This window comes from Pongo pygmaeus, chromosome 10 (assembly GCF_028885625.2).
Source record: "Pongo pygmaeus isolate AG05252 chromosome 10, NHGRI_mPonPyg2-v2.0_pri, whole genome shotgun sequence".
Taxonomy (NCBI): Eukaryota; Metazoa; Chordata; class Mammalia; order Primates; family Hominidae; genus Pongo; species Pongo pygmaeus.
The window spans coordinates 94,394,703-94,418,756 of record NC_072383.2 but is presented as its reverse complement, the minus strand read 5'-3'; the positions used below and the strand labels follow the sequence as shown (position 1 = coordinate 94,418,756).

The 24,054-nt window shown below is 43.3% G+C and overlaps 1 protein-coding gene across 1 annotated transcript; it reads left to right on the top strand.

Annotated features, from left to right (window-relative positions):
- The first annotated feature begins 11 nt into the window (after positions 1-11).
- On the top strand, positions 12-23,646 carry HAL (histidine ammonia-lyase). The gene is made up of 21 exons (XM_054443508.1): positions 12-70; positions 311-638; positions 1,309-1,369; positions 1,476-1,503; positions 2,165-2,239; positions 2,331-2,403; positions 2,492-2,558; positions 2,838-2,875; positions 3,529-3,654; positions 5,801-5,940; positions 8,092-8,139; positions 9,102-9,249; positions 10,145-10,240; positions 10,339-10,397; positions 12,309-12,389; positions 15,441-15,506; positions 15,583-15,748; positions 18,223-18,357; positions 19,594-19,702; positions 19,802-19,871; positions 21,925-23,646. The coding sequence occupies exons 2-21, from the start codon at positions 392-394 to the stop codon at positions 22,063-22,065; spliced, it is 1,974 nt and encodes a 657-aa protein (XP_054299483.1). The 5' UTR covers positions 12-70; positions 311-391; the 3' UTR covers positions 22,066-23,646.
- Positions 23,647-24,054: the final 408 nt, after the last annotated feature.

The following is a 24,054-nucleotide window of genomic DNA, read 5'->3' as shown; positions in this document are numbered from 1 at the left end:
GCAGAGAACACAGACAGAAACGAGGGAAGAGAGAGAAATTGGGTCCCTGAAGAAAGGGGGCCAGCAGCAGGTAGGTGCCATCAGGGACAAGAACAGCACCTCCCAGGGTGGGAGACCCCAGGCCTTTCTGGCAGCAGGTCTGGATGGAAAGTGGACAGGAGGCTCACCCGTCTGCATCCCCTGCTCCTGCCCCTACTCGGCTACAAAAACCAAAGGGACAGCGGGTACCTCAATAAATATTTGTCCAAAGCGTGAATGCGTAAAGGTGAAGGAGGGGGAGTGGTTTGAAAGTCTATTCTCATCCTTCCAGCTGACCATACCCCGGTAGCCACTCCTGCATAAAGCTCTCCCCTCCTGTGACCAGCTGAGGACCTCAGGCTGCAGCGGAGCCATGCCCAGATACACGGTGCACGTACGTGGGGAATGGCTGGCAGTGCCCTGCCAGGACGCGCAGCTCACTGTGGGCTGGCTGGGCCGGGAGGCCGTGAGGCGCTATATCAAGAATAAGCCCGACAATGGTGGCTTCACCTCCGTGGATGACGCGCACTTCCTTGTGCGCCGGTGCAAGGGCCTGGGCCTGCTGGACAACGAGGACCAGCTCGAGGTGGCCCTAGAGGACAACGAGTTCGTGGAAGTGGGTGAGTGGCTGCAGGAGAGGGCCGCGAACGGGTGCGGTTTGGCCTGGCTTAGTCTTTGCAGCATTGAACCCCCACCTCAGGGAAAATGATGCGCAGAGGTCAGGCTTGCCGAGGCTGGCTCTGTGCAGGCACATGCCACGCCTCTGGGGATCTTAAGTCCTCACACAATCCTGTGAGATGGGTAGGATTCTCCTCCACCTCTGATGGAGGAGAAATCAGAGAGGAGGTAACTTACCCAGACTCCAGCAGCGAGTAAGTAACAAAGACTACACTAGTACTCAAGGCTGCAGGTCTGAATCCCTTTGCAGTGACTGAATCATCTTGAGGTTATGTTGCCTTTCAAAAGAATCCACCCCCACCCCCAGACTGGAGGCCAGTAGCATAGCATCAGTTCAGATTTTGAAGAAAATAAAGCTGGGAATGGGGATGGAAGTGGAATTGTGTCTTGAACTTTCATCTAAACCCCTGGTCTCTGCCCTGACACCTATCTCTCTGCTTTTTGCTCTCCTCCTACATAAAGATGCTAAGACCACATGAAACCATCTGAAGTAGTTTTAAAGCAGCCATTTCTATAGAATTCATGGGCCAATGATGGGCCCTTCCTTGGTTTAACAGGGGGAACATGGCTGTACAATGTGATCTGTAACGAGTCTCCCGTGCATTGTTTTAGTTATAGAGGGTGATGCCATGTCTCCTGACTTCATTCCATCTCAACCAGAAGGAGTTTATCTGTATCCTTTCCCACAGGCTCTTTGGTCTGCTCTGGGGGCGGCTCCTGCAGATGGTGGGGCTGGGGTTTTTCCACACCACCCTATATGTTCCTTTACCTGGATACAGATACAGCAAGTACCGGGAACCTGAAAAGGTAAGCTTCAAACCACTCTCTTTTTCTTCAGAAAATTAAGGCCCCTTATTTAAGAGGGTGGAAAGCCAGGACAACTTCTGAGTAAACACTGTCAATTAGAACAGGGCTGGCTGGGAGCAGGGACTCATGTCTGTAGTCCCAGCACTTTGGGTGGCAGAGGTGGGCAGTTCACTTGAGGTCATCAGCTTGAAACCAGCCTGGCCAACATGGCGAAACCTCATCTCTACTAAAAATACAAAGATTAGCCAGGTATGGTGGCATGCACCTGTAATCCCAGCTACTCGGGAGCCTGAGGCACGAGAATTGCTTGAACCCAGGAGGCGGAGGTTGCAGTGAGCCGTGATTGTACCACTGCACTCCAGCCTGGGCTGGAGACTCTGTCTCAAAACCAACCAACCAACCAACCAACCAACCAACCAACCAACAACCAACCACAGGGCTTTTATCCAGCTCTGTAGTAGGGAAAGGGGGCTTGGAAAGGCATTATGCTTTTGCACCAATCAGGCTCCTCTTATGCAAGCTGCCTTTTTATTTAGCACATTCATGTTTCATGCAATGATCAGATCTCTGAAATGTCAGTTTGGTTCTGTTGGAGGTGTCCCTACTCTGGTTAGAATAATCAAGCTGTTCACACTCACTGAGATCCCCTTCTTTTGTGTAGTACATCGAGTTAGATGGAGACAGTCTGACCACGGAGGTTCTGGTCAACTTGGGAAAGGGACACTACAAAATAAAGGTATGGGGAGGGAGGGGAAATATGTCCTCTGGCCGTTTTTGCTGCCCGTGGAAGTCTTTAATGTGCTCAGTTCTGATCAACATTTTCCTAGCTCACCCTAACTGCTGAGAAGAGGGTGCAGAAATCCAGGGAGGTCATAGATAGCATCATAAAAGAGAAAACAGGTATCTTTTTATCTTTATGTTATAAATATTTTTATAAACAAACAAAAATCCCTGCATCTAATTGCATAATGTCTCTTTTTTATCCTAGTTGTTTACGGTATTACTACAGGTTTCGGGAAATTTGCCAGAACTGTAATTCCTATCAATAAGCTACAGTAAGTTTAAAACACACATATGTTCACATTCCACCTATCCTCATCTTTGAAATATTTTTCAACAAGGGAAATCACCTTTGCCCCAATTTACAGATCAGAGGATGAGGCTTGGGTTAACTTGCATGTGAGTTGGTATTGAAAACCCAGGCTGGCTGGTTTCTCCCATTGCCTTCCTTCTGTCCGTCCAAGGATTTGACCATGATTCCCTTCATTTTCCCAGCTGAGGGAACATTTTTTCACTGCAATGTATCTAAGAGGGTTTTTACCTTTCTGTTGCAGGGAGCTTCAGGTCAACTTAGTACGCTCACATTCTTCAGGTAAGTCAAAACGTTGGGTGCTTCCTGGATCTTGTGTGACTAGATGAATAAAGCACAGCACAGTGTGAGTTATCCAGTTATAGTCACAAAAATCTAGTTTCTCAAAACAGCATTTCAAGAACTAGGTGCCGAGGTGAGAAGGGATGCAGAAAGAATCAGCTGAGCCTTAGAAAAAGAAATGGGCCAGGTGGAGGGATGGGGTTGGTATGAGAACACATGTCCCATCCCGTGGAGACAGTGTTGCATTCAGGGAAGGAAATAAAGCCTGGAACTCAGAGAATGAGTTAGGATGGGCATAGTGAGATGGGAAAGACTGTCGCCAATCAGCACACATCAAATGGTAAAGAAGTTGTGCTAAGGACTCTGGATGCTATGTATTCTAAAGGTGAGTGGGAGGTCAGGGGTTCACTGAAGCTTCCCGAAAAGGGGAATTGAGAAGGCAAAACTGGGGTCTTAACCTTTGTCAGGAAGATGGGGCTCGGACAAGTCAGACAGGCAGGAGGGAGAGTAGTCCAACTACCTGAGCCGAGAGGAGAAGGTAATAGCAGGCTGGGCTACATATGGGAAAGATTGGAGGGAGGGAGGCAGGGAGGTTGTCAGGAGATAGAAAGGAGTTTGCTTTTCTTGGAGAAAACATCAATTCTGTTTTGCAGGTGTTGGGAAGCCACTAAGTCCTGAGAGGTGTCGGATGCTCTTGGCTTTAAGGATCAATGTCTTAGCCAAAGGATACAGTGGCATTTCCCTGGAGACCCTCAAACAAGTCATAGAAATGTTTAATGGTAATGCAATGGCTCCCTAGACGGAACCTCTGTGGAGGCTGGGCGTGTACCACAGGGTAGAATTGATTGGCCAGATGCTGAGGAATCACCTAAGAAGACATGAAATAATTGAAATGAGTGGGAAATGCCCTTGGCAAAAAGAAGGACAGTTAGATGGGGGAAGCGGAGAAAGTTGATCAGAGATGCTTACTCCTGTGAACTTTAACTTATTCTGCAAGACCCTTTCCCTAGCATTTGTCATCTTCAAGACTAGAACAGGACTCTTAAGTCTGCCCTTACATTCAAGCCTGCCTAGAAGAACCTTGGATCAAGTGGTACATGAATATGGTTAGAAAAATTGCATAATGGTATCAATGTCCATCCCAAAGGCCAATTCAGTAGTTCTGGTTGGTGCCTGGGAATCTGAAATCGTAATGCCCCCCAGGTGATGGCTAGACTCGCACACTAAAATCCAACTTCTTGCAGGGTAGAACAGAAATGCAAAGAGGTTAATGACTCCCTTGTAATCAAGAAGTCATGTAGTGGCAGGATATAAGAGAACTCAACTCTGGAGCTTTCTTCTTGGATAGGAAAATTCTAATGTGGAAACCAGATTTGCAGTGGTTGGAGGTACTGTCCCTTCTCACAGGTAAGGACAAGCCTTCTAGGTCAGTGGAGACTCAGAACTCTTTGAGGGGAAGGAGAGGGAGGAGAAGCAGAGCTGAGGAAGTCACAAACAGCAAAACACATTCTTGAGTTTCCATGTTATGGACGCAAGTGGCATGTAAACAGGATATGCCAATGGGTGGAGAGCAATTTGGATGAGCAGTCTATTGTCTATAGGGCTGTGCTGAACAGACTAGTAGTGATTCCAACACCTATTTCTACCCCTACCTTGGTCTGCCATACTATATAGCCCTAAAATCTCAGACAGTAGCACTCCAACCTTAAACCCACCTGTACTTTATGGGTGAGTCTAAGGCACCTCTGAGAATTCCCCAGCGTGAACTATGAGCCAGAAGCTGGTCTGTGGATGGCACTGCCATACCCGACTGACATTATTTAACAGTTGGAAAAAATGCTGCTGTCAGGAATCTGATTTTATTTCAGAAAAATGAAGCCTCTTTTTTGATAGCTTTTTGGGAATTTCTTAGAAAATGGCACGTGTTCATTGATAAAGGGCAGTGGAGTGTAGACTGGGTGACTTGCAAAATGAAAAGACTCAGTTGCCTATGACTTCTCTTTCCCTGGGAAACCTTGTTAATGCTTCGGTGCACCACTTCCTTCTGGAACATTTTATATTACTTTTCCAATGTTTCCAAACATTTTCCAATAGCTGTGAATGGCTAAACTTGGTCAAATGAATGTCCTTGAATTTCATATTAAGATAATTTCTATTTTTCCTTTAATAATGAACTAAAAAACAAAACAAAACAAAAACAAAAACAAAAAAACAGCTAGTTCCTGATCACATCTTTAAGATACATTGCTAAAATTTCTACAAGTGGAAGTACTAGGTCGAATTAGAGCACACAGATTTTGAGGGCTTTGCATCCAGAAGTGTCCTCCTTCCTTTTTCTTATTTATTTAGGAGACAGGGTCCTGCTTTGTCACCCAGGCTGGAGTGCAGTGGCGCGATCTTGGCTCACTGCAACCTCCGCCTCCTAGATTCAAGTGATTCTCCCATCTCAGCCTTCCCAGTAGTTGGGACTACAGGCATGTGCCACCACGCTTGGCTTAATTTTTGTGTTTTTCACAGAGACAGGGTTTCGCTGTGTTGCCCAGGCTGGTCTTGAACTCCTGGGCTCAAGTGACATGCCTGCCTCGGCCTCCCAAAGTGCTGGGATTACAGGCTTGAGCCACTGCGCCTGGACCTTCTTTCCTTCTTGCTATCTCTCCCTCCAGCCCTCCTTTCCTCCCTCTCTCTTCTTTTCCTTCCTCTCTTCCTCCTCTCCACCCCCACTCCTCTTTTTCTTTCTATAGCAATTCATCCAGGTCCCTTACATATTAGCTGGGTTTGAAGAATTGTCTTTCCCCAGGTATTTATGCCATAAAGTGATAGATATTGGAGGTAGGGTGTTTTGGGGGTGGGGGGGCGCTCACTGGCAAAGCAAGAAGAGTCAGAATGCAGTACTCTTGAACTAATTACTGCCTACTTCTCTCCCAGCCTCCTGCCTGCCCTATGTTCCAGAGAAAGGAACCGTTGGTGCCAGTGGGGACCTTGCCCCACTCTCTCATCTTGCTCTTGGGCTAATTGGAGAAGGGAAGATGTGGTCTCCAAAGAGTGGCTGGGCTGATGCTAAATATGTAAGACTTACAATAGCTTCCATCTGCAGCAATTGCCCTAGGCTGGACACCAACTGTGCTTGCATGCTTTGTATCACCTAATTCTTACAACAGCCCGGTGAGGGAGCCTCTGCTATCCTTACGTTATAGATGAGACAACGAAAGCTTAGAAGTCAGACTAGGCAAGACTGTTGTTAGCTTCTATACTCAGCTGTCAGCCTTCCGGGTTTGGTAATCACCGTGGTGAAAAGGTGTAACTGCTACTGTTAATCCCAATAATTTATCCTGCACCTACAACATTTCCAGTGCCTAGCAGGGAGGTCGCACACTGTCACAATTTTAATTAGGAGCTGGTCTCACAAGTGCAGTGGTATGGCTCATAGCACTTACTATATGGCTTCCGGAAAGCAGGTTTCATTTTTCCCTAAGCTCTTACCCTAGTAGCTAATCAAAAAAGCCTGTTTTTGATAAAGCTTTGGTGTTTTCTTCATCTGTGTCTGAATTTCATTACAGCAGCACAAAGCATCATTTAATGTATCATCCGTGATGAATTGCTGGGAGGTTCCCTGATAGTAAGTGAAAGGGGTAGAGGGCCCTGGAAGAGGAAACAGCTAAGGAAATAGATAATCCTTTTGGGGATGCAGCTTCTAGATCATCTGTCTTCTGTGCAGGCTTGTCTTTGATTATTTCACTATGGACAGTGTTTTCCTCCAACCACCCTCACACAGCAATCACCCTGACCTTGCTAAACAGCAAATTCAAGCATGTTCTGGTGAAAACCTCTAATGCTTCCCATTGTCCTCAGGATAAAGGCTAAACTTAAAGTGGCTTTCAAGGGTTTTTTTTTTTTTTTGGTCATGTTAGCCCCTAATCCCTTCTATGTGTGGTTCTGCATTGCAGAAACTGGAGGTTGCTTGTAGCAGGAATGTGCTGGGCAGAGGGTCTAGCACAAATATGTTCTTCTTTCTCCAACTTCTGCTTCTGAAATGTCTTCTAGGGATCTTTTGAAGCCAGAAGTTCAAGACCAGCCTAGGCAAGAAAGCGAGGCTCCTCCTCTAAATAAAATAATTTAAAAATTATCCTGGCACAGTAGCATGTGCCTGTAATCCCAGCTACTCAGGAGGCTGAGGATCACTTGAGCCCAGGAGTTCAAGGCTACAGTGAGCTAGGATTGCACCACTGTGCTCGCTTCAGCCTAGGTGACAGAGACAGGTGTCTAAAAAATAAAAGACAAAGAAAAAAAAGAAAAGCCCTCTAAGAAGCTTCCCTCTCTGCTGCTCCACTTTCTACCTCTCGAGTTCCTTCCTCCTGTATGCTCTTCCTAGCACCTTACGTGATTGTTTTCCACTGCACCCCACCCGCTTCCCACATCCTCAAGCACTGAATGTACTGTTACTCAGATTGCCCCTGAGCTTGCCTGTCTTCATTTTGCCTACTCCTAGACCCACCCGCACACCCAGAACAGAATCCAGCCTCTAGTTGATACTTGAATCTAATTGCGAAATTGACACAGTAAATGGGACCAGCTCTGTCCTTCTCTTACCTTAACTTCCCCTTCCTTCTTTCCTAGAGAGACCTTAACTTAATGATTCTCAACTTCTTTTATTTCAAGGGAAGATTGTTCTGCCCATTCCGCCTCGGGATTCTGTCTCCATCTAGTAGAGGGAATTTTATAATCCCGTCTTCATTGGTGCTCACACATGTGCCACAAAAGCCCTGCTCTGAGGTTTTGCCAGTATTTAAATGAAGCATTAGTGAGGTTAGAGGACTTTCTAGGTCAAGCTCTGGAGGCAGGGGAGCGTAAAGTGGGAGGAGTCCAGCCTGTGCACAACACAGATGCATGTATGTCAGGAGGTAGAGGTAAAAAAGGTGAACTGCTAAGGTGGAAACTGAACACAAAGGACTTAGAAACCAAAATTTAGGGTTGATTCTATAGACAATGGAACCCCTGATTTCAGTACAAAAATTAATTGAAAGATAAGTCTGCTTTCATGACTAAAGAACAGAACTAGAGAATAGACCAGAGAACATGAATAGAGCCAGTTCCTGTAGGTCTCATCTCTTATAAGTGGACTTTTGGGCATAAAGAGCTATTATTGGATTACATATGATATTGGAAACAGGCTAGTATTTCATTTGATACCCATTTTCATATTTTTAATCATTCTATAGGTCCTAGAAGCCCATGGATTGAAACCAGTTATTTTAAAACCAAAAGAGGTAAGGAAACTCAAGAAAAATATGTTCATAGTGCATAAGTTTTTATTTATGCAGTATTTTCAGTTTTAATCTCAGCCTCAATGGTTCCTTAAATGCAACTTGCATGTTTGTTTAAAGTTCATCCCTGAAGAAGGGGCACCTCTGTAAGAATTTAAAAGATTCTTTATGCCAGGCATGGTGGCGGATGCCTGTAATTCTAGCACTTTGGGAAGCCGAGACAGGTGGATTGCCTGAGCTCAGGAGTTTGAGACCAGCCTGGGCAACATGGCGAAACCCATCTCTACCCGCCCCCCCCAAAAAAGACAAAAATTAGCCAGGCGTGGTGGCGCACACTTGTAATCCCAGCTACCCTGGAGGCTCAGGTAGGAGGATCACTTGAGCCCTGGAGGTCAAGGCTGCAGGGAGCCATGGTTGCACCACTGCACACCAGCCTGAGCAACACAGTAAGACCCTGTCTCAAAAAAGAAAAAAGATTCTTCGTGCCACAATGCATAGGCGGTCTCTTAGGAACTTAAAACTTCAAATCGAGTTCTGTTAGGATCTCTGAGAGATAGATGTTCTCAGCCCAAATTCCTTAGAATGCTCTAAGCTAAGAGTCTTGGACCAGAATTGGGTTTTTTTGGATTTCTCGTCTATAACAGTAAGAATTTAAAGAACAAATGCAACCTAATGCACTAAAGATTTTATATGCAGCCTACACTCCAGAGCTGCATTGCTGCTTTGGGAATGGGGATACTTAACGAGTGTTTCATTTGCCAGATTCGTGCTTACAAGTTCACATATGATAGCACTTATTCTTCAAGGGCTTAAATAAACATTACTGTCCCATACTTTAGAAAACATAAACATAATTCAGCTGACTGGCTAATTTCTCTCTTATGAAAGCAAAAGATACAAAATCCACTGGTATGTAGGTTCGTTACAATAATCACAGTAGGAAACTTTGCTCTCTCCCCCGACAGGGCCTGGCACTCATCAACGGGACGCAGATGATCACATCCCTGGGCTGTGAAGCTGTAGAGAGAGCCAGTGCTATTGCACGGCAGGCTGACATTGTGGCAGCCCTGACCCTAGAGGTCCTGAAGGGCACCACCAAAGCCTTTGACACTGGTCAGCAGGGTTCTTCCTTTCGGTTGTTATTCATTCAACCAGAGGTGATGGGGCGGGGTGGCTGAGATCTTTAGACACAGAAGTGGTGGGGGCAGGTGGTAGGGAAGGAGAAATCCCAAGTGCCTGTGGTGTACCCAGTGTGCTGCATCTTCATCTAAGCCATGGCACAACTGATCCTTGAAAGAACCGCAATTTACAGATGCACAGAGCCCAGAAATTGAGTGACTTGCCTCAGAGCACCCGGGGTTCTGGGTGTGTCAAGCTCTGTGTTGTCTTAGGAATCTTTTTACGGGACTTAGGAGTCCCGTAAAAAGGAAGAGGATTAGAGTTGGTCCCGACTAGAAAATTGGGAAAGAAAAACTGTCGAATTGGTAGCTTATTTAGAAAGTAGTGAATTTTGACGACCCCCCCAACTATAATATGAAAAAGGGTAGAACATTGTCTAAAAGTGACTGAGTTAAATTAGGCCACTGTAGGGCTCCCTCCTATTATTAGCCCTATTCCTTTAAGGTAGGCCCAGTGTCTTGAGTGGAATTCCCAGTGGTCTCAACATATAGTTTGCTCTCAGATATTTAAAGTAGAAGGAATCAAGTCAATAAGGAAAATCGTGATTTTGGAGTTAAGTTTCTAATTTTGAGTGGTGGCTAAGGACCCTGGGACTTTTGAGGGCTGTGTCAACACTGTAGATGGTCCTGAACCATTGATGGTCATTTATTCTAATATCAGAATTACTCGACCTGGCATGGTGGCTCGTGCCTGTAATCCCAGCACTTTGGGAGGCCAAGGTAGGCTTGAGCCTAGGAGTTTGAAACCAGCCTGCGGAACGCAGTGAGACCCCCATCTTTAAAAAAATAAATAAATGGAATTATTCAGACTTTTTCTCCATCAATTCTAGACATTCATGCTCTTCGACCTCACCGTGGGCAAATTGAAGTTGCTTTTCGGTTTCGGTCACTCTTGGACTCAGATCACCACCCATCAGAAATAGCAGGTCTGACCATGTTTATGGGAGTGACCTATTTGGTTATGTGTTTTGTGAAAAGAATTGGTAACATGATCCCTGTCTCATCCCCTCCACCTCTTCCACAGAGAGTCACAGGTTCTGTGATCACGTCCAGGATGCATACACCTTGCGCTGCTGTCCACAGGTAAAAGCAAAAAAAAAAAAAAAAAAAAAAAAAAAGTCAATAAAAAATGCCAATAAGGTTTTTCTTTCCCCGGGTTCAGGATGAAAAATTTTAAACCAGGAAAGTGTTAGAAAAACATGTAATGGTCAACTATAGTCCAAATTTCTTACTGTCTGTATGAAAAGTTATGTATATTTTACCTTTATGTGTGCAATTGTTGTAAAGTTTCTATTCTATATGGTGAACTATTTGTTTTCTTTTGATTGCTCAACCTACTTTCAGAGGACAACCTCTTTTTTTTTTGAGACAACCAACAGATAACTTGTTTTGGAGAGAGTCTCAGTCTGTCACCCTGGCTGGAGTGCAGTGGCATGATCTCTGCTCACTACAATCTTCACCTCCCAGGTTCAAGTGATTCTCCTGCCTCAACCTCCTGAGTAGCTGGGATTACAGGCATGCGCCACCATGCCTAATTTTTGTATTTTTATTAGCGATGGAGTCTTACCATGTTGGCCAAGCTGGTCTCGAACCCCTGACCTCAAATGATCCACCTACCTCAGCCTCTCAAAGTGCTGGGATTACAGGCGTGAGCCACCGTCCCCAGCCCAGACAACCTCTTATGTTGATTCAGTGCCCTTTTAAAAATTCTTAGTAATAAAATCATAACCAGTTAGTAGAGTTGTACTGTTTCTCCCTGTTAAGATGAAACTTTAACCAGATAGTCAGAGGTGTTTACAGGAAAGTCTTAATTATATCATTTTGAAACTCAAGTGCATAGTAATGGTTATACCTTACTTGCATTTTATGGGCAATATAAGTTATTTTAAATGAACTTGTGATGCTTAACTTTAAATTAAAAATGCAGATGACCTGGGTTGGCATTAGGCATCTGTATTGCAGATGCATAATTTACATGTGACAATTAGAGAGCCAGGCATCTCAATAAACAATATTTGGGTCTGTGCCAAATTTCAGTCTATGGTGTAATAGAGTCCTCCCTAGAATAAATACCCTCATTTCCCTTTACTCAGCAAGTTATCTTTTCTAGCTAGCTTATTAAGCAATGGATCAAAACACCTATGGGTAAGAATTGCCAAATTAGATCTATAGGAAGATTAAGTCCTGATGTAAGACTTCCCTGATATTTTAATAACGATAGCAGATTCTATGTGACAGGCACCATTATCACTGTCTTTCATTTATTAATTCATTTAATCTTCCCAACTATAAGATACTCTTTCTCCCATTTTGCAATGGGGAAACTGAGACACAGAATTACGTACCTTGCCCACGATCACACAGATAGATAATTACTTCCTTGACTTCTGGGAGAAACCAGAGCTAGGTGCTGCTTTATAGATTGTGGCTATCTCTGGGGTTTGTACAGGGTAGCTGCCTTATGTGTGAGCATCTTCTAATGTGATACCTTCATGCTTAATGAACTTTACTGCCTTGGATAATAGCTACCATTTGAGTAATCTCTGCGAGTCACATCTAAGAATTTGTTTGCATTATTTTATATACGTCTCAAAAGCCGTAAGTGCTATTGTCTGTTTTCTAAGTCTTCCTCTCTTTTAACTATAAACCTAAGGAACTTGCCCAAGTCCTACCACTAACCTGGGAGTGAATCTGCCTGTGTCTAGAGTTGGCATTCTTCCTCCCACACCATGCTGCTTTGTATAGATTGATCTAATGTGAATATATATGATAATGAATTTATTCTAATTTGTTTCAGTGAAAACCCAAAAGAATTATAACAAAATTATCTTCAGTTCAAAATGAACAGAGTATAATTTCCATGGTTATAACTTTAAGATAAGATTTTCTATATTCTTTATAACTTTAAGATAAGATCTTCTATATTCTTTTAAGAATATTGGTACTCTTCAGATAATCAAATGGGTCACATACCTTATTTTGATTGTATTTTAGGTCCATGGTGTGGTGAATGATACAATAGCATTTGTGAAGAACATCATTACCACAGAACTGAACAGCGCAACAGATAATCCTGTATCTTTTGATTGTATACTAACCTACAATTATAGAATTGCAGCTGGTAATTTTAGGATCTACTGAAACAATCATTTTGTGTAGCTTCTCAGTTCCATTGCTCCATTTCACAGAGTAAATGAATCAGTACCTGAGGCTCAGAGGTTAACTGACTTTCTCCAGGTCAGAGCTGGTAAGTGGCAGAGGTGACCTGTGAACTTACTCTCAGGTGCCAAGTCTAACATGCTGTACTTTCCAAATGGACCCACTCAAGATTTAAGAAGAAATTTCCAGCATTGGCTGACATGTTTCCTGAAGACACTGGCCCTAAAACCCATTGCCAAGGTTGTTGGTGGAAGGGTGAAGACGTAGGTCACAAATGTGATTGCAGAGATGCTGGACAGTTTATTTATGCAGGCCTCTCTGCTTTGCATGAGAGCAGTTTGCGTTACGCAGAGGTCAGCCTTTTAACACTTACCAAAGTATTGATTAAAGAGTTATGGCTTCCTCATCCTGAGGTTTTTGGCATTTTTTTTTGTTTTTGTTTTTAGACGGAGTCTCTGTCTCCTAGGCTGGAGTGCAGTGGTGCCATCTCGGCTCTCTGCAACCTCTGCCTCACAGGTTCAAGCGATTCTCCTGCCTCAGCCTCCTGAGTAGCTGGAATTACAGGCATGTGCCCGCAGGCCCGGCTAATATTTGTATTTTTAGTAGAGACAGGGTTTTGCTGTGTTGACCAGGCTGGTCTCAAACTCCTGACCTCAAGTGATCCACCTGCCTTGGCCTCCCAAAGTGCTGGGATTACAGGTGTGAGCGACCACACCTGGCCCCCATCATGAGTTTTTATTTGTCATGTGCACTTTGCTCAAATTAGTGCTTTTGCATTTGTTCAAAGAAATAGTAAAACTGATTCCATTTCTCAAGGATGGAGCTCCTCTCTTCTTAATGGTGTGGTTTATCTCAGAGCCATCTGGTTTTTGCTATGTTCCATGATGGCTTAGTTCCCCAGATGTTGAGGTGATCAGTCAGGAGTCACACTGGCACAGTTTTCATGGAGACAGCACTGCCTCTGAAGATAATCAAATGCCTTTGGAATCTATTTTTCCTATTCCACATCTGCCTCAGTTCTGAATCCTAGAGAAAGTGCTGAGTCAGCAGCCCCAAAAGCAGGTCACAGGCTGAGTTAGCAGATGGTTATGTGATAGCTCCGTAAGGTTTCCCATGAGATGGCTTTTGTATGTATGTGTTTTTTGACAAGCATACTTCAGAATGTGTGTTTTATGTTCTCTCACGTTGTTTTACACTGAAGTCAACCCACACTAAATAAGCCTCAGGAATTGTGGGTCTCTCCATTCACTTCAATACCACCCCATCCCCCAGATGGAATAGTAGTTTTTATGAACTCTATGTAGTCTTATCTCACGTACCAGTCTTTTCACTGTAGGGAAGAGGTGTATCTATTCTACATTTACATCATTGCCTTTAAAGGGTGTCTCATAGTTTTTAGAAATTACCATTCAATTACTGAATATGGGGCAGGGGATAATTAATTCCTCACTAAATTCTTCTGCTACCACTTGCCTCAGCAAGAATTTCAGACAAAAGTCTTTTATTTTTTTCAATTAAAGATGCTAATTATTGATAAATTTCCAATAGGCTAATATTTGGGAGTTCTCTTGCAATACTGCTGTTACCTGAAAGAATATGTTTCTCAATTTTCTATTGCAGATACGGAGCCCCATCACACATGCTGGATATTATGGGAGTTAAATTCTAATTGTTTTAATCTACTAGCCAACAAACAAATTTGGAACAACTAGAGGACAATAAAAACATGTCTAAGTTCTAAATTGATGCAGAATTCCATTGCTATAGGGATTCAGAGAATGGAGAGGAGGCCGAGGCCAAGGAGCTAGACCCAATGGGCTCACAGTTACACATGCAGAACACAGTAATCCACACTTGACAAGGTTAATGTGACACATATATCTCCAAGTCTTTCAAAGTTAGAACCTTTCTTACACACAGCAAGTTCTCAGTTAATAGGCAATGAATATTCTTGAGCCCAAGAGGCAAAGATTAGTTAGCTCTTTAGAACCAGGAAGAAGGATCTGTTACTGCCTTTTCCTGGGTGCTTGCTGGTTTAAGTAAAGTGCATGATGTAATAGAATTATCTGAGCTGGGTTTGGTGGCTCACACCTGTAATCCCAGCACTTTGGGAGGCCAAGGTGGGCTGATCACTGGAGGCCAAGAGTCCAAGACCAGCCTGGCCAACATGGCAAAACCCTGTCTCTACTAAAAATACAAAATTTAACTGGGTGTGGTGGTGCGTGCCTGTAATCCCAGCTACTCAGGAGGCTGAGGCAAAAGAAATCACTTGAACCTGGGAGGCAGAGGTCTCAGTGAGTCGAGATGGCGCCACTGTACTCCAGCCTGGGTGACAGAGTGATACAGAAAATAAAAAAAGAATTACCTCAGAGTAATAATATTCAGCAAATTTAAACTTGCCACCTACTTAAAATGGATTCATGAGGACATATTGGCCACCATCTGCTGTTGAACACTGACACCAGATTACTGAGTAAAGAATTTGAAAATTTTCTTAAAATTGATTATTTCAGACATTTTGGTAGTTACTCATCAGCAGCATTTCCCATTCAACAGATTCTTCTATGGAACACAAGTTTGCAGTGCCCATTGAAGAAACAGAAGTTGCTTTCAAAAAGATGTGTTGGTCTCTGTTTTTAGTTTCAGGCTATAAACCTTTTGAGGGCAGGTATACTAACCACCAGGTTGGTACAGTTATGGTGCTTGAGAATCTAATCTCAAGAGAAAACATCATTTCAAGGTTCATGTTTTTTTGGCCTCCAAATTGGGTGTACATGATCCACCTTTAAGCCTTTTTGTTTTTTGCTTTTGTGCCCCTTTATGTCTCTTGCAGGAAGACTTGTCTCTTTCCCTCCACCCCACATTTGTACACAGACTGCCACCTCCATGTTAAAAAAGAGGGCAGGAAGGGGTTGTACTTGAAGTGACCGGCAAACGTTATCTTCAAGCCTTAACCTCTTTTGAAAGATGGTCTTCGCCAGTAGGGGAGAGACAATTTCTGGAGGAAACTTCCATGGTGAATACTCAGCCAAAGTAAGCTTTTTAGAACTGCTCTTGACCCCAAAAGCACATTCCAATATAGGCTGACTAAACAGAGACCCTCTTTCAGGCCCTAGACTACTTGGCCATTGGCATCCATGAACTTGCTGCAATCAGTGAGAGAAGAATCGAGCGGCTCTGCAATCCCTCCCTCAGTGAGCTGCCTGCCTTCCTGGTGTCTGAAGGTGGTCTGAACTCTGGGTTCATGATAGCTCACTGCACGGCAGCAGCCCTTGGTAAGGACACTGCCCTTTTCCCAGAACACACACCCGTCCATCTAAGGGTCTTGCCATTTCACCTAGAAGTATCAGATGTGATCTGTGAGTGAGATCTAACTTTTCACCACTTTTATTTGCATCCTAGTTCTCTCAGTGCAAAGGTAACAGGTTAACTCTAATATTTTTCAGAAAAAAATAGTTTAAAAACTTCAATAATGTTATATTGGAATATAATAATACAATAATAAGGCTGTAATGGACAATTTCTCTGTGGAAAGCAATTTGACATTGCATATGAACTTCATCTCTATAGCTTTTTTCCAAATCTCCATTTGAAGACTATTGGAAAAAGACTAAGATGGTTATAGTTAATGGTGAAACTTGAACCAACCTATAATTAAACTTTAAATTTTTAAACCTATAATTAAACTTTGGATACATTTCACTAGATATAACAACCACTAAAACCAAAGATGTTATTGCAACATAAAAAAATGCTTATAAGAATCAGGATACCCTCTGTGAAGACTGAGCTTCAATATAGTTTATTTCTGACTCAAGATTGTAAGAGACAGATTAACACATCAGAACAGTGCCTGGCACTAAGTAAGTGCTAAGGGCCTCATTTATGTTCATTCACTTAATTGCACAATTGTCACCTGAGGTAAGTGCTATTATTGTTATCTATAGATGAATATCTGAAGATCAGAGTTAAGTGACTTGCCCAATATTGCACAGCTAGCAAGATGTAAAGCAGAATTCAAACCCTGAATTTTGGCATGCAAAAATGTGCTTTTACTTCAATTAATGAGGATCTCATTTTAATCAATACTTAATCCTAAAATAGGGTTGTCAAATTTAACAAAAACACAGGATGACTAGTTAAATTTGAATTATTTGGGACATACTTATACTACAAAAATTATTTTTTTTAATCTAAAATCAAAATTTAACTGGGCATCCTCTACTTTATCTAACAACCCTACCCTAAAAGGCAGGATAGCATGAGTTATTACATGCGTAGATGCTAGATCAGAAGCCCAGCTCTGCCATTTACTAGCTCTGTGAGCCTCTTTATCCTGTTGATCCTCAATTTACACCTGCATAAAATGGACATAAGTTTACCTAAGGGGGTTGTTTGGAGGATTAAATGAATTGATGCATATAAAGCCTGGCACATCATAAGCACTAAATAAATACGAGTTGCTATTAATATTATTCCCAACCAACACAAATAACCAACTAAGAGCCACTGAATTCACCTCCTCTGACCAGTATCTTCTATTTGCTTACTTGCTTATTAATAAAATACCCCTTTAACAGGTAGAAATTTCTCACAATAACGTAGTCGTGGGGGAGTAGTCATTGATTTCTAGAGAATGGGATGGACATTGGGAAGCCTCATTTGAATATGTTTTAGTTTCCCAAGCTGCCTATTGAGGTTGTTCGGCTTGCTTTCATTGTAGTAAAATTAGTGTTTTTCTTTTTTTGGCCCTTGTAAGTTATCTTTCTGAACAAGCCTCACCACAGATTGCTTATCTGTATAGCCCTCAGTTTAGGGTCCAAGGACTTGGGACTTACAGTGCTGAAACCTGGAAAGTCATTGGCCAACCAACATGACCTTGACAAAGTAGCATGACCCTAGTTTAAAGCGAGATCATCTTAGGATACGATCCCATACAGCATAGAAAACAATTGAAGCTTCACCCATGACCACTCTTAAAGCCAAAGAAAGAGGAGAAGAGATTTTGAGTCTGACCTTTCCTGACTTCTAAGCCAGGGTGAGGGAACTTCATAACCTAAGTTCTTGCTACTTATAGTGTAGTCCTCAGACCAACAATATGGCCATCACCTGAGAGCTCGTTAGTACAGCAGAATTTCAGGCTCCCCACCCAAAGCTCAGTATCTTTGTTATAACAAGGTCCCCGAGTGATTCATGTGCACTGGAAAGCTTGAGAGTCCCATGTCTTGGTCCTCCCTAGAATTCCCCCACCTCCCAGATATTTCTGGTAGTCATCGAGCCCCTGTTTACATCCACTTATATCATCCTTGAACACTCTGAAGTGTTAAATCTTCTTGCCCAAGATTTATGGGTCCAGCCTCAGTCCCCAAATGCCACACCCAAATTCTGGTGACACAACCAAATTGACCTCAAGTACCCGAAAATGGCCATCATGTCTCTTTCTCCCCTACTCTCCCTGGCATGTTAAATGCCTCCCAGGTTTTCATCTTGGCCTTGTTATATTAGAATTCCCAGCTCTCCCATCCCTGTCTTACCTCAGAACTCACTATTGCTTTAGAATACTCACTTGGGGAAAAAAATGACCTGCTTCCTTTTCCCAAAGCAGCTTTCTACCATCAGGTGCTTGGATAATGTCCAAGATCTTCTGGAGAGTGTATCCCATGCTGTTGAGCACTCTGTGGAAGCCACGGGTCCTTTAGACAGCTCATCCTATAAGGAGCACTTCTTAACTGGTACTGGTCTCTTGCAGTTTCTGAGAACAAAGCTCTGTGCCATCCCTCGTCTGTTGACTCCCTCTCCACCAGCGCGGCCACGGAGGACCACGTCTCCATGGGAGGATGGGCAGCAAGGAAGGCCCTCAGGGTCATCGAGCACGTGGAGCAAGGTAATGCTGATGAGTCCGGGATGGCGGGCCTCCCTGATAGACCACTGTGCCCGTGGTTCTCAAGTGGGATCTCCCACCAGCAACATCAGCATCACCTGGAAACTTGTTAGGAAGGCAGACTCTCAGGCCTTGCAGGCCAGCTAATTCAGAAACTCCAGGAGGAGAGCGGAGCAATCTGTGTTTAATGAACCCTCCAGGTGATTCTGATCTTCACTAAAGATTAAGAACCAAGGAACCATGCAGAACTAAGCTGGTCCTTTGGCTGGCTTTTTTTTTTTTTCTTTCTTTTTTTTTTTGAGATAGGATCTCTATCTGCCACCCAGGCTGGAGTGCAGCGTTGCAACCATAGCTCACTGCAGCCTTGAACTCCCGGGCTCGAGTGATCCTCCTTCCTTAGTCTCCTAAGTAACTGACACTGCAGGCATGCACCACCACACCTGGGTAATTTTTAAATTTTTTGTGAAGATGGGTTCTTGCTGTGTTGCCTTGGCTGGTCTCAAACTCTTGGCCTCAAGTAATCCTCCCACCTCACCCCCCCAAAGTGTTTTTTTTTTTTTAATGAGACTTTTAAAACATATTCAAAGTGGAGAGACGAGTACCATGAACTGTCACACCCCACCTTGATTCAACAGCACATTCAATTTATGAAGTACACTATGAACTCTAGTGAGTGCAGACAGATCACAATGGCAGAGGATGAAGTTGTGGAATTCACTGTGGACCTGGAAGCAATTTCTCATCTTCTAGTCCAGTATCCCCACCCCGCAATTCATATGGAATTGGAAACCGCGAGATGTAAAGCATCTTGATGAAATGCATACAATTATTTAATAGAGCTGGGGCTCAAGATGAGGATCAGCTCTTCTTTCTCACTTCATTCCCTACCCACATGACCCAAACTTAGCCAACAAACCTTGGTTAGAGGATGTGAATGGGGCACATGGCAGATTTTGCTAGTGCAGATGAATGGGCAGCTTCCTGGGTAGGTGTGCGGGTCTGGTAATTATTCAGGTAAATGTCTCAATTCTCCCCTTCTCAGCATTAAAGATACAGTCAAGGGGTTAGAAAACAGGTTAAAATGGCAACTAAATATCAAAGCAACTTCATTCTGCCAATAGACAGAGAACAAACCATCTGTTAGTTGGGTGGTGATGGGTGTCAACTTTGGGAAATCCACATTCCTTAAGCATGAAGTCAGACTTTCATAAGCTACCATCTTGGAATTTCTTGTTTCAGTGCTGGCCATCGAGCTCCTTGCAGCCTGCCAGGGCATAGAGTTTCTACGTCCCCTGAAAACAACCACTCCGCTGGAGAAGGTCTATGACCTGGTGCGCTCTGTTGTAAGGTAAAATCAAACAGGTCTCTGAAAGTTACATCAGTTCGGCACTGTGAACCCTGGCAGGGTTTAATGTTTGGCTGATGGGTGGATGTGCTCTCCCTGTAGGCCCTGGATAAAAGATCGCTTCATGGCCCCGGACATCGAGGCAGCCCATAGGCTGCTCCTGGAGCAGAAGGCAAGCTGGCCCCTTGGCTTGTTTCTTAATTTTTCATTGTTACGGGAAAGCAAAGTCGGGGATGGAGAAACATTGCCTTATTCTATTGTTTTCTGGCCATTCCTTGGGAATTAGCAAAAAGGTATTTGAACAACAACTTGCAGCACCAATAAGAAGCCATATAATAAACACTAAGTGCACCAGGGTACAGTCAAACGTTGAATATCTAAGGATTAGAAACAGAAATGGATTTTAAAGGGAGTTTTGGAACAATATTCATGGGGAAAAAAATAAGATGTCAGGTTCATTGATGCCTCCCCACCCCTGCAAGATGTCCTCTTTGATTCAAAAGTGCGTTCCCTTCTGGGTGATGCTATCACAACTACCACCACTGGGTGCAATGGCTGTGTAGACCTGGAGAGAAAACCAAGGCCTGGGTGTTTACTTCAGAAAACTTTCAGTCTGTCTAGTGCTCTGGTGAGATGCGGGTTTTCTTTCCTGCGTATTTCCACTGGTTACATTGACCATATACTCAGCTGCCAGGTACAGATGCCCAGCATGCTGGCTTATCTTTTAAATATCGTTTTTGAAGTGCTTTAAACCTTTTGAATCACTTGTCGGTGTTATGTTCCCTAGAATCGCTTGATTTCCTTAAAACAGTTGCTCTGCTCTAGGGGAGTGATTTTTCCCTGTGATTTTCACACCCATTATTTCTAAGCATGTCCTGCACTCTGGGTGGGGAAGCTGCTTGTCTGCTGCCAACTTTGGTGCTAGGAGGGAGGTATACGAGAGGTTAGCCTTTAAGAGTATTCATTTTCCAAGGTCATAAAAAATAATAGGAAAGGCTCCTTGGCTGTCAGTGGCAATCAGTTAAAAAGCAAATATAAACCAAAAACACAGCCTTAATTTCATTCAATTTTTAAAAAAAAATTTTTTAGAGATGGGGGTCTTGCTATGTTGCCAAGGCTGGACTCAAACTCCTGGGCTCAAGTGATCCTCCCACTTTGGCCTCTTGAGTAGCTGGGACTACAGGCGCATGCCACCATGCCCGTCCAGGGCCTTACTTTGAGATGATGTTATGCTTAAAAAAAAAAAAAAAAAAAAAGAAAGAAAGAAAAAAGAGGTTGGTGGGTGGGAGGCAAAAACTAACCAAGGATCTGAGGCAGTGCCTCTCCAACATTAATGTGGCTATGAATCTGCTGGGCATCTTGTTGAAATGCAGGTGTGGATTCAGTAGGTCTGGGTGAAGGCCAAGATTCTGACTTGTCCCAGGTGATGCTGATACTGCAGGGGCACAGGCCACGCTTTGAGTAGCAGGGTCGAAGGAATAGAGCACCTGTGGCATGGAAATAAGGCAACAGGGAAATAAAATTCACTGCCTTTTATCATTTAAGGCTTGCTTTAGAAAACACACGGGTCCAGGCCATGTGTGGTGGCTCACACCTGTAATCCCAGCACTTTGGGGAGCCACGGTGGGTGGATCACTTGAGGCCAGAAATTCGAGACCAGCCTGGCCAACATGGTGAAACCCCATCTCTGCTAAAAATACAAAAATTAGCTGGGCCTGGTGGCACACTCCTGTAATCCCAGCTACTCAGGAGGCTGAGGCACAAGAATTGCTTGAACCTGGGAGGTGGAGGTTGCAGTGAGCTGAGATCATGCTACTGCACTCCAGCCTGGGCGACAGAGTGAGACTCTGTCTCACAAAAAAAGAAAAAAACCAAAAAAACAAGAAAAAACCGCATAGGTCCTGTTAAGACCCTGGAGCAACTATCCTTCACTCTGTCCACACTGAATTCTCTGGGTTTTGTTATTTGCTTGGGAAAAGTATGCAGCTTAAAATCTTTATGATGACTTTAGAAAGTTTTGGACTTTGTATATTTACAGTTTTTAATGCAACCAAAGACTAATTGACACAGGTCATGTGTCAAATGGCTTAAAATAAAAGCAAGCAAACAGCAGCTGTGTCCAGTCATGTATAGAGTATGTTTTCACTTCGGATGAAGTTGATGTTTAATAGCATGTGGAAAAAATGTCATCAATATTTCAACTTTGTTTTGTCTTTGCTTTTCAGGTTTGGGAAGTAGCTGCTCCATACATTGAAAAATACAGAATGGAGCATATTCCAGAATCAAGACCTCTTTCTCCAACAGCCTTTTCATTGCAATTTCTGCACAAGAAATCCACCAAAATCCCGGAGTCTGAGGACCTTTAATGGGCTTTGTCATGAAGTAGCAGATCAGAGGGCAGTCAGTTTAGCACAAAGCAATACTAGGCTAAAGGAGAGACCTGAGAACTTTCCTAGGTAGATCAATCCATTGTATAATTCAGTTCTTCTAAAGCCTACTTTGGTTAGGCTGATGGCAGTATTATAGTTGCTAAATTCAGCACTGTGTTCCTGTTGTCGTGGTTCAAGACCCACCAGGTATTTTCAGATTATAAAAGTTTTCTTTCTTTCTTAACAATTTCAACAGGCCACTCACTCTTAAGGGTGAGAAGAATAACCACAATTGTATGTGCCTGTTTTTTTTTTACTCTTAGCATTAGATGAATTCAAATTTGGAAATAGATTGATAGCAATTTTTTCTAAAAACTTTAGATTTTGTTAACCTTTTTTTTTTTAAAAAATTTGCTTCAACAAGCTCTCCACCAGTTGAATTTCTTTGGCTAATTTTACTTTGCATGATATGACTTAATATGCCTTCATAAATAACGATTTTATGTCATAATTTGTCCTTAAGCAGCTTTTTTCTTCTATTAATTGGATCATAGTAAAGAGTAGTCAATAGGGTCTTCAGCTATTAATTATAGAGGTAATTAAAACCAACAAGGGTTTTCATGTGCAAAGGAGATAAGGAATGAATATAAAGATTGCTATTTGGGTGGCTCTTATTAAACTGTGTATTTTGTACTTATCACTACACGTATCCCCCAAATGCTTACATGGGAGTTTGAGGTTAGTATTTTCACTTCCTAGGTGTTAGTACTCTATTCACATTCTTATTGTAACCTTCCTCATTTCACAGATAAGGAATCTCTGGGGATTAACCAACCTCCTTTCTGTAGTGGTAAATCATTAAAATGAGTCCTATTGACAAAGGTCAGATGGAGCCCTAGAATGTATTACCCCATCTATTTTTTCCCCCAAGAAGATAAAGGACCTTCAGGGATGGCTTAAGTGTATCTGTCCAGATGAAGGATGGGTCACATGACCTCTTGGCTTCCCAAGGCTAAGCTCTGTGACTTTGCACCCGTGTGTGCATATATGTGCAAGGCCCTTCAAGTGGTCTGAAACCGTGGCCCTAAAAACCACAGCTGGTGGAGAGGAGGACAGACACACTTGCCAGCTTGCCTACCTAATTGCCGTCTAAAATGGGCCCAACAGTGGATTTCACAATAGAGTTTTCACCCTTTAGATTTGCAACCTGTCCACAGGAAAGGTGGAAACTGAAGTGAAAACTGCTGCCCACAGCAATTCACGGAGCAAAAAATGTGCTGAGGAGCCTGTTTACCTAAAGGTTGTTCTTGGTGCTATTCTTTGTCAAAATGTGAACACACACAAATGAGGTTTGTGCATTGTCATCTATGAGCTGCCATTGAGCCAGTAACCCCCAGCGGTCTGATGGTGCTCTTCGCTCCAGTTTGGGGAATGCTGGATTCTCACGGCCCCTGCAGTCCTCCAGGTCAAAATGACACTTTGTCACTGAGTTTTCTACACAGCTCTATTAGTAACTGACAGCACACGCCTTCAAGGAAACTTCAAGGGAAACATGGAATAAACTGAGTCTCAATTGCCTATGGTGTTGCTTTATTCTTAGGTTTTTATAACAAAGTTTAGCGCCTCTAACAGCAGTTAATCAAGCTTCTGAAGGATTCGGTTGACAGATGTCAACCGTTTTTAAGAACATATGCTTGACTCAGTACACTCTTTTTCCCATTGGCTAGCAACAAAAGAGTCGGAGGCATCAGGATTTCCTCCCCAGCCCCGCAGGCTCACCTGGGCTTTGTCACAAGTTGTCTCAGGGCAGCCGGAGGAGGCAAACCCTAAAGCACAAGGGCTTTTCAAGCCCCTGTTGTGCCACGTTCGCTAATGTCCTGTTGGCTAAAGCAAGTCACGTTCCAGGCCCAGAGTCAATTTGGGAGGGTAACATTCAAGGGCATGGGCGTGTGATTTGGCGTGATCCATGGGCCTGTATCTGACAAT

What these genes read in the sequence shown, in the direction of transcription:
- HAL (XM_054443508.1), top strand. Translation starts at nt 392, where the DNA reads ATGCCCAGATACACGGTGCACGTACGTGGGGAATGGCTGGCAGTGCCC. An exon ending in AGTACCGGGAACCTGAAAAG is followed by an intron (nt 1,504 to 2,164) that starts GTAAGCTTCAAA and finishes TCTTTTGTGTAG; the next exon opens with TACATCGAGTTAGATGGAGA. An exon ending in ACAGCGCAACAGATAATCCT is followed by an intron (nt 12,390 to 15,440) that starts GTATCTTTTGAT and finishes CTCTTTTGAAAG; the next exon opens with ATGGTCTTCGCCAGTAGGGG.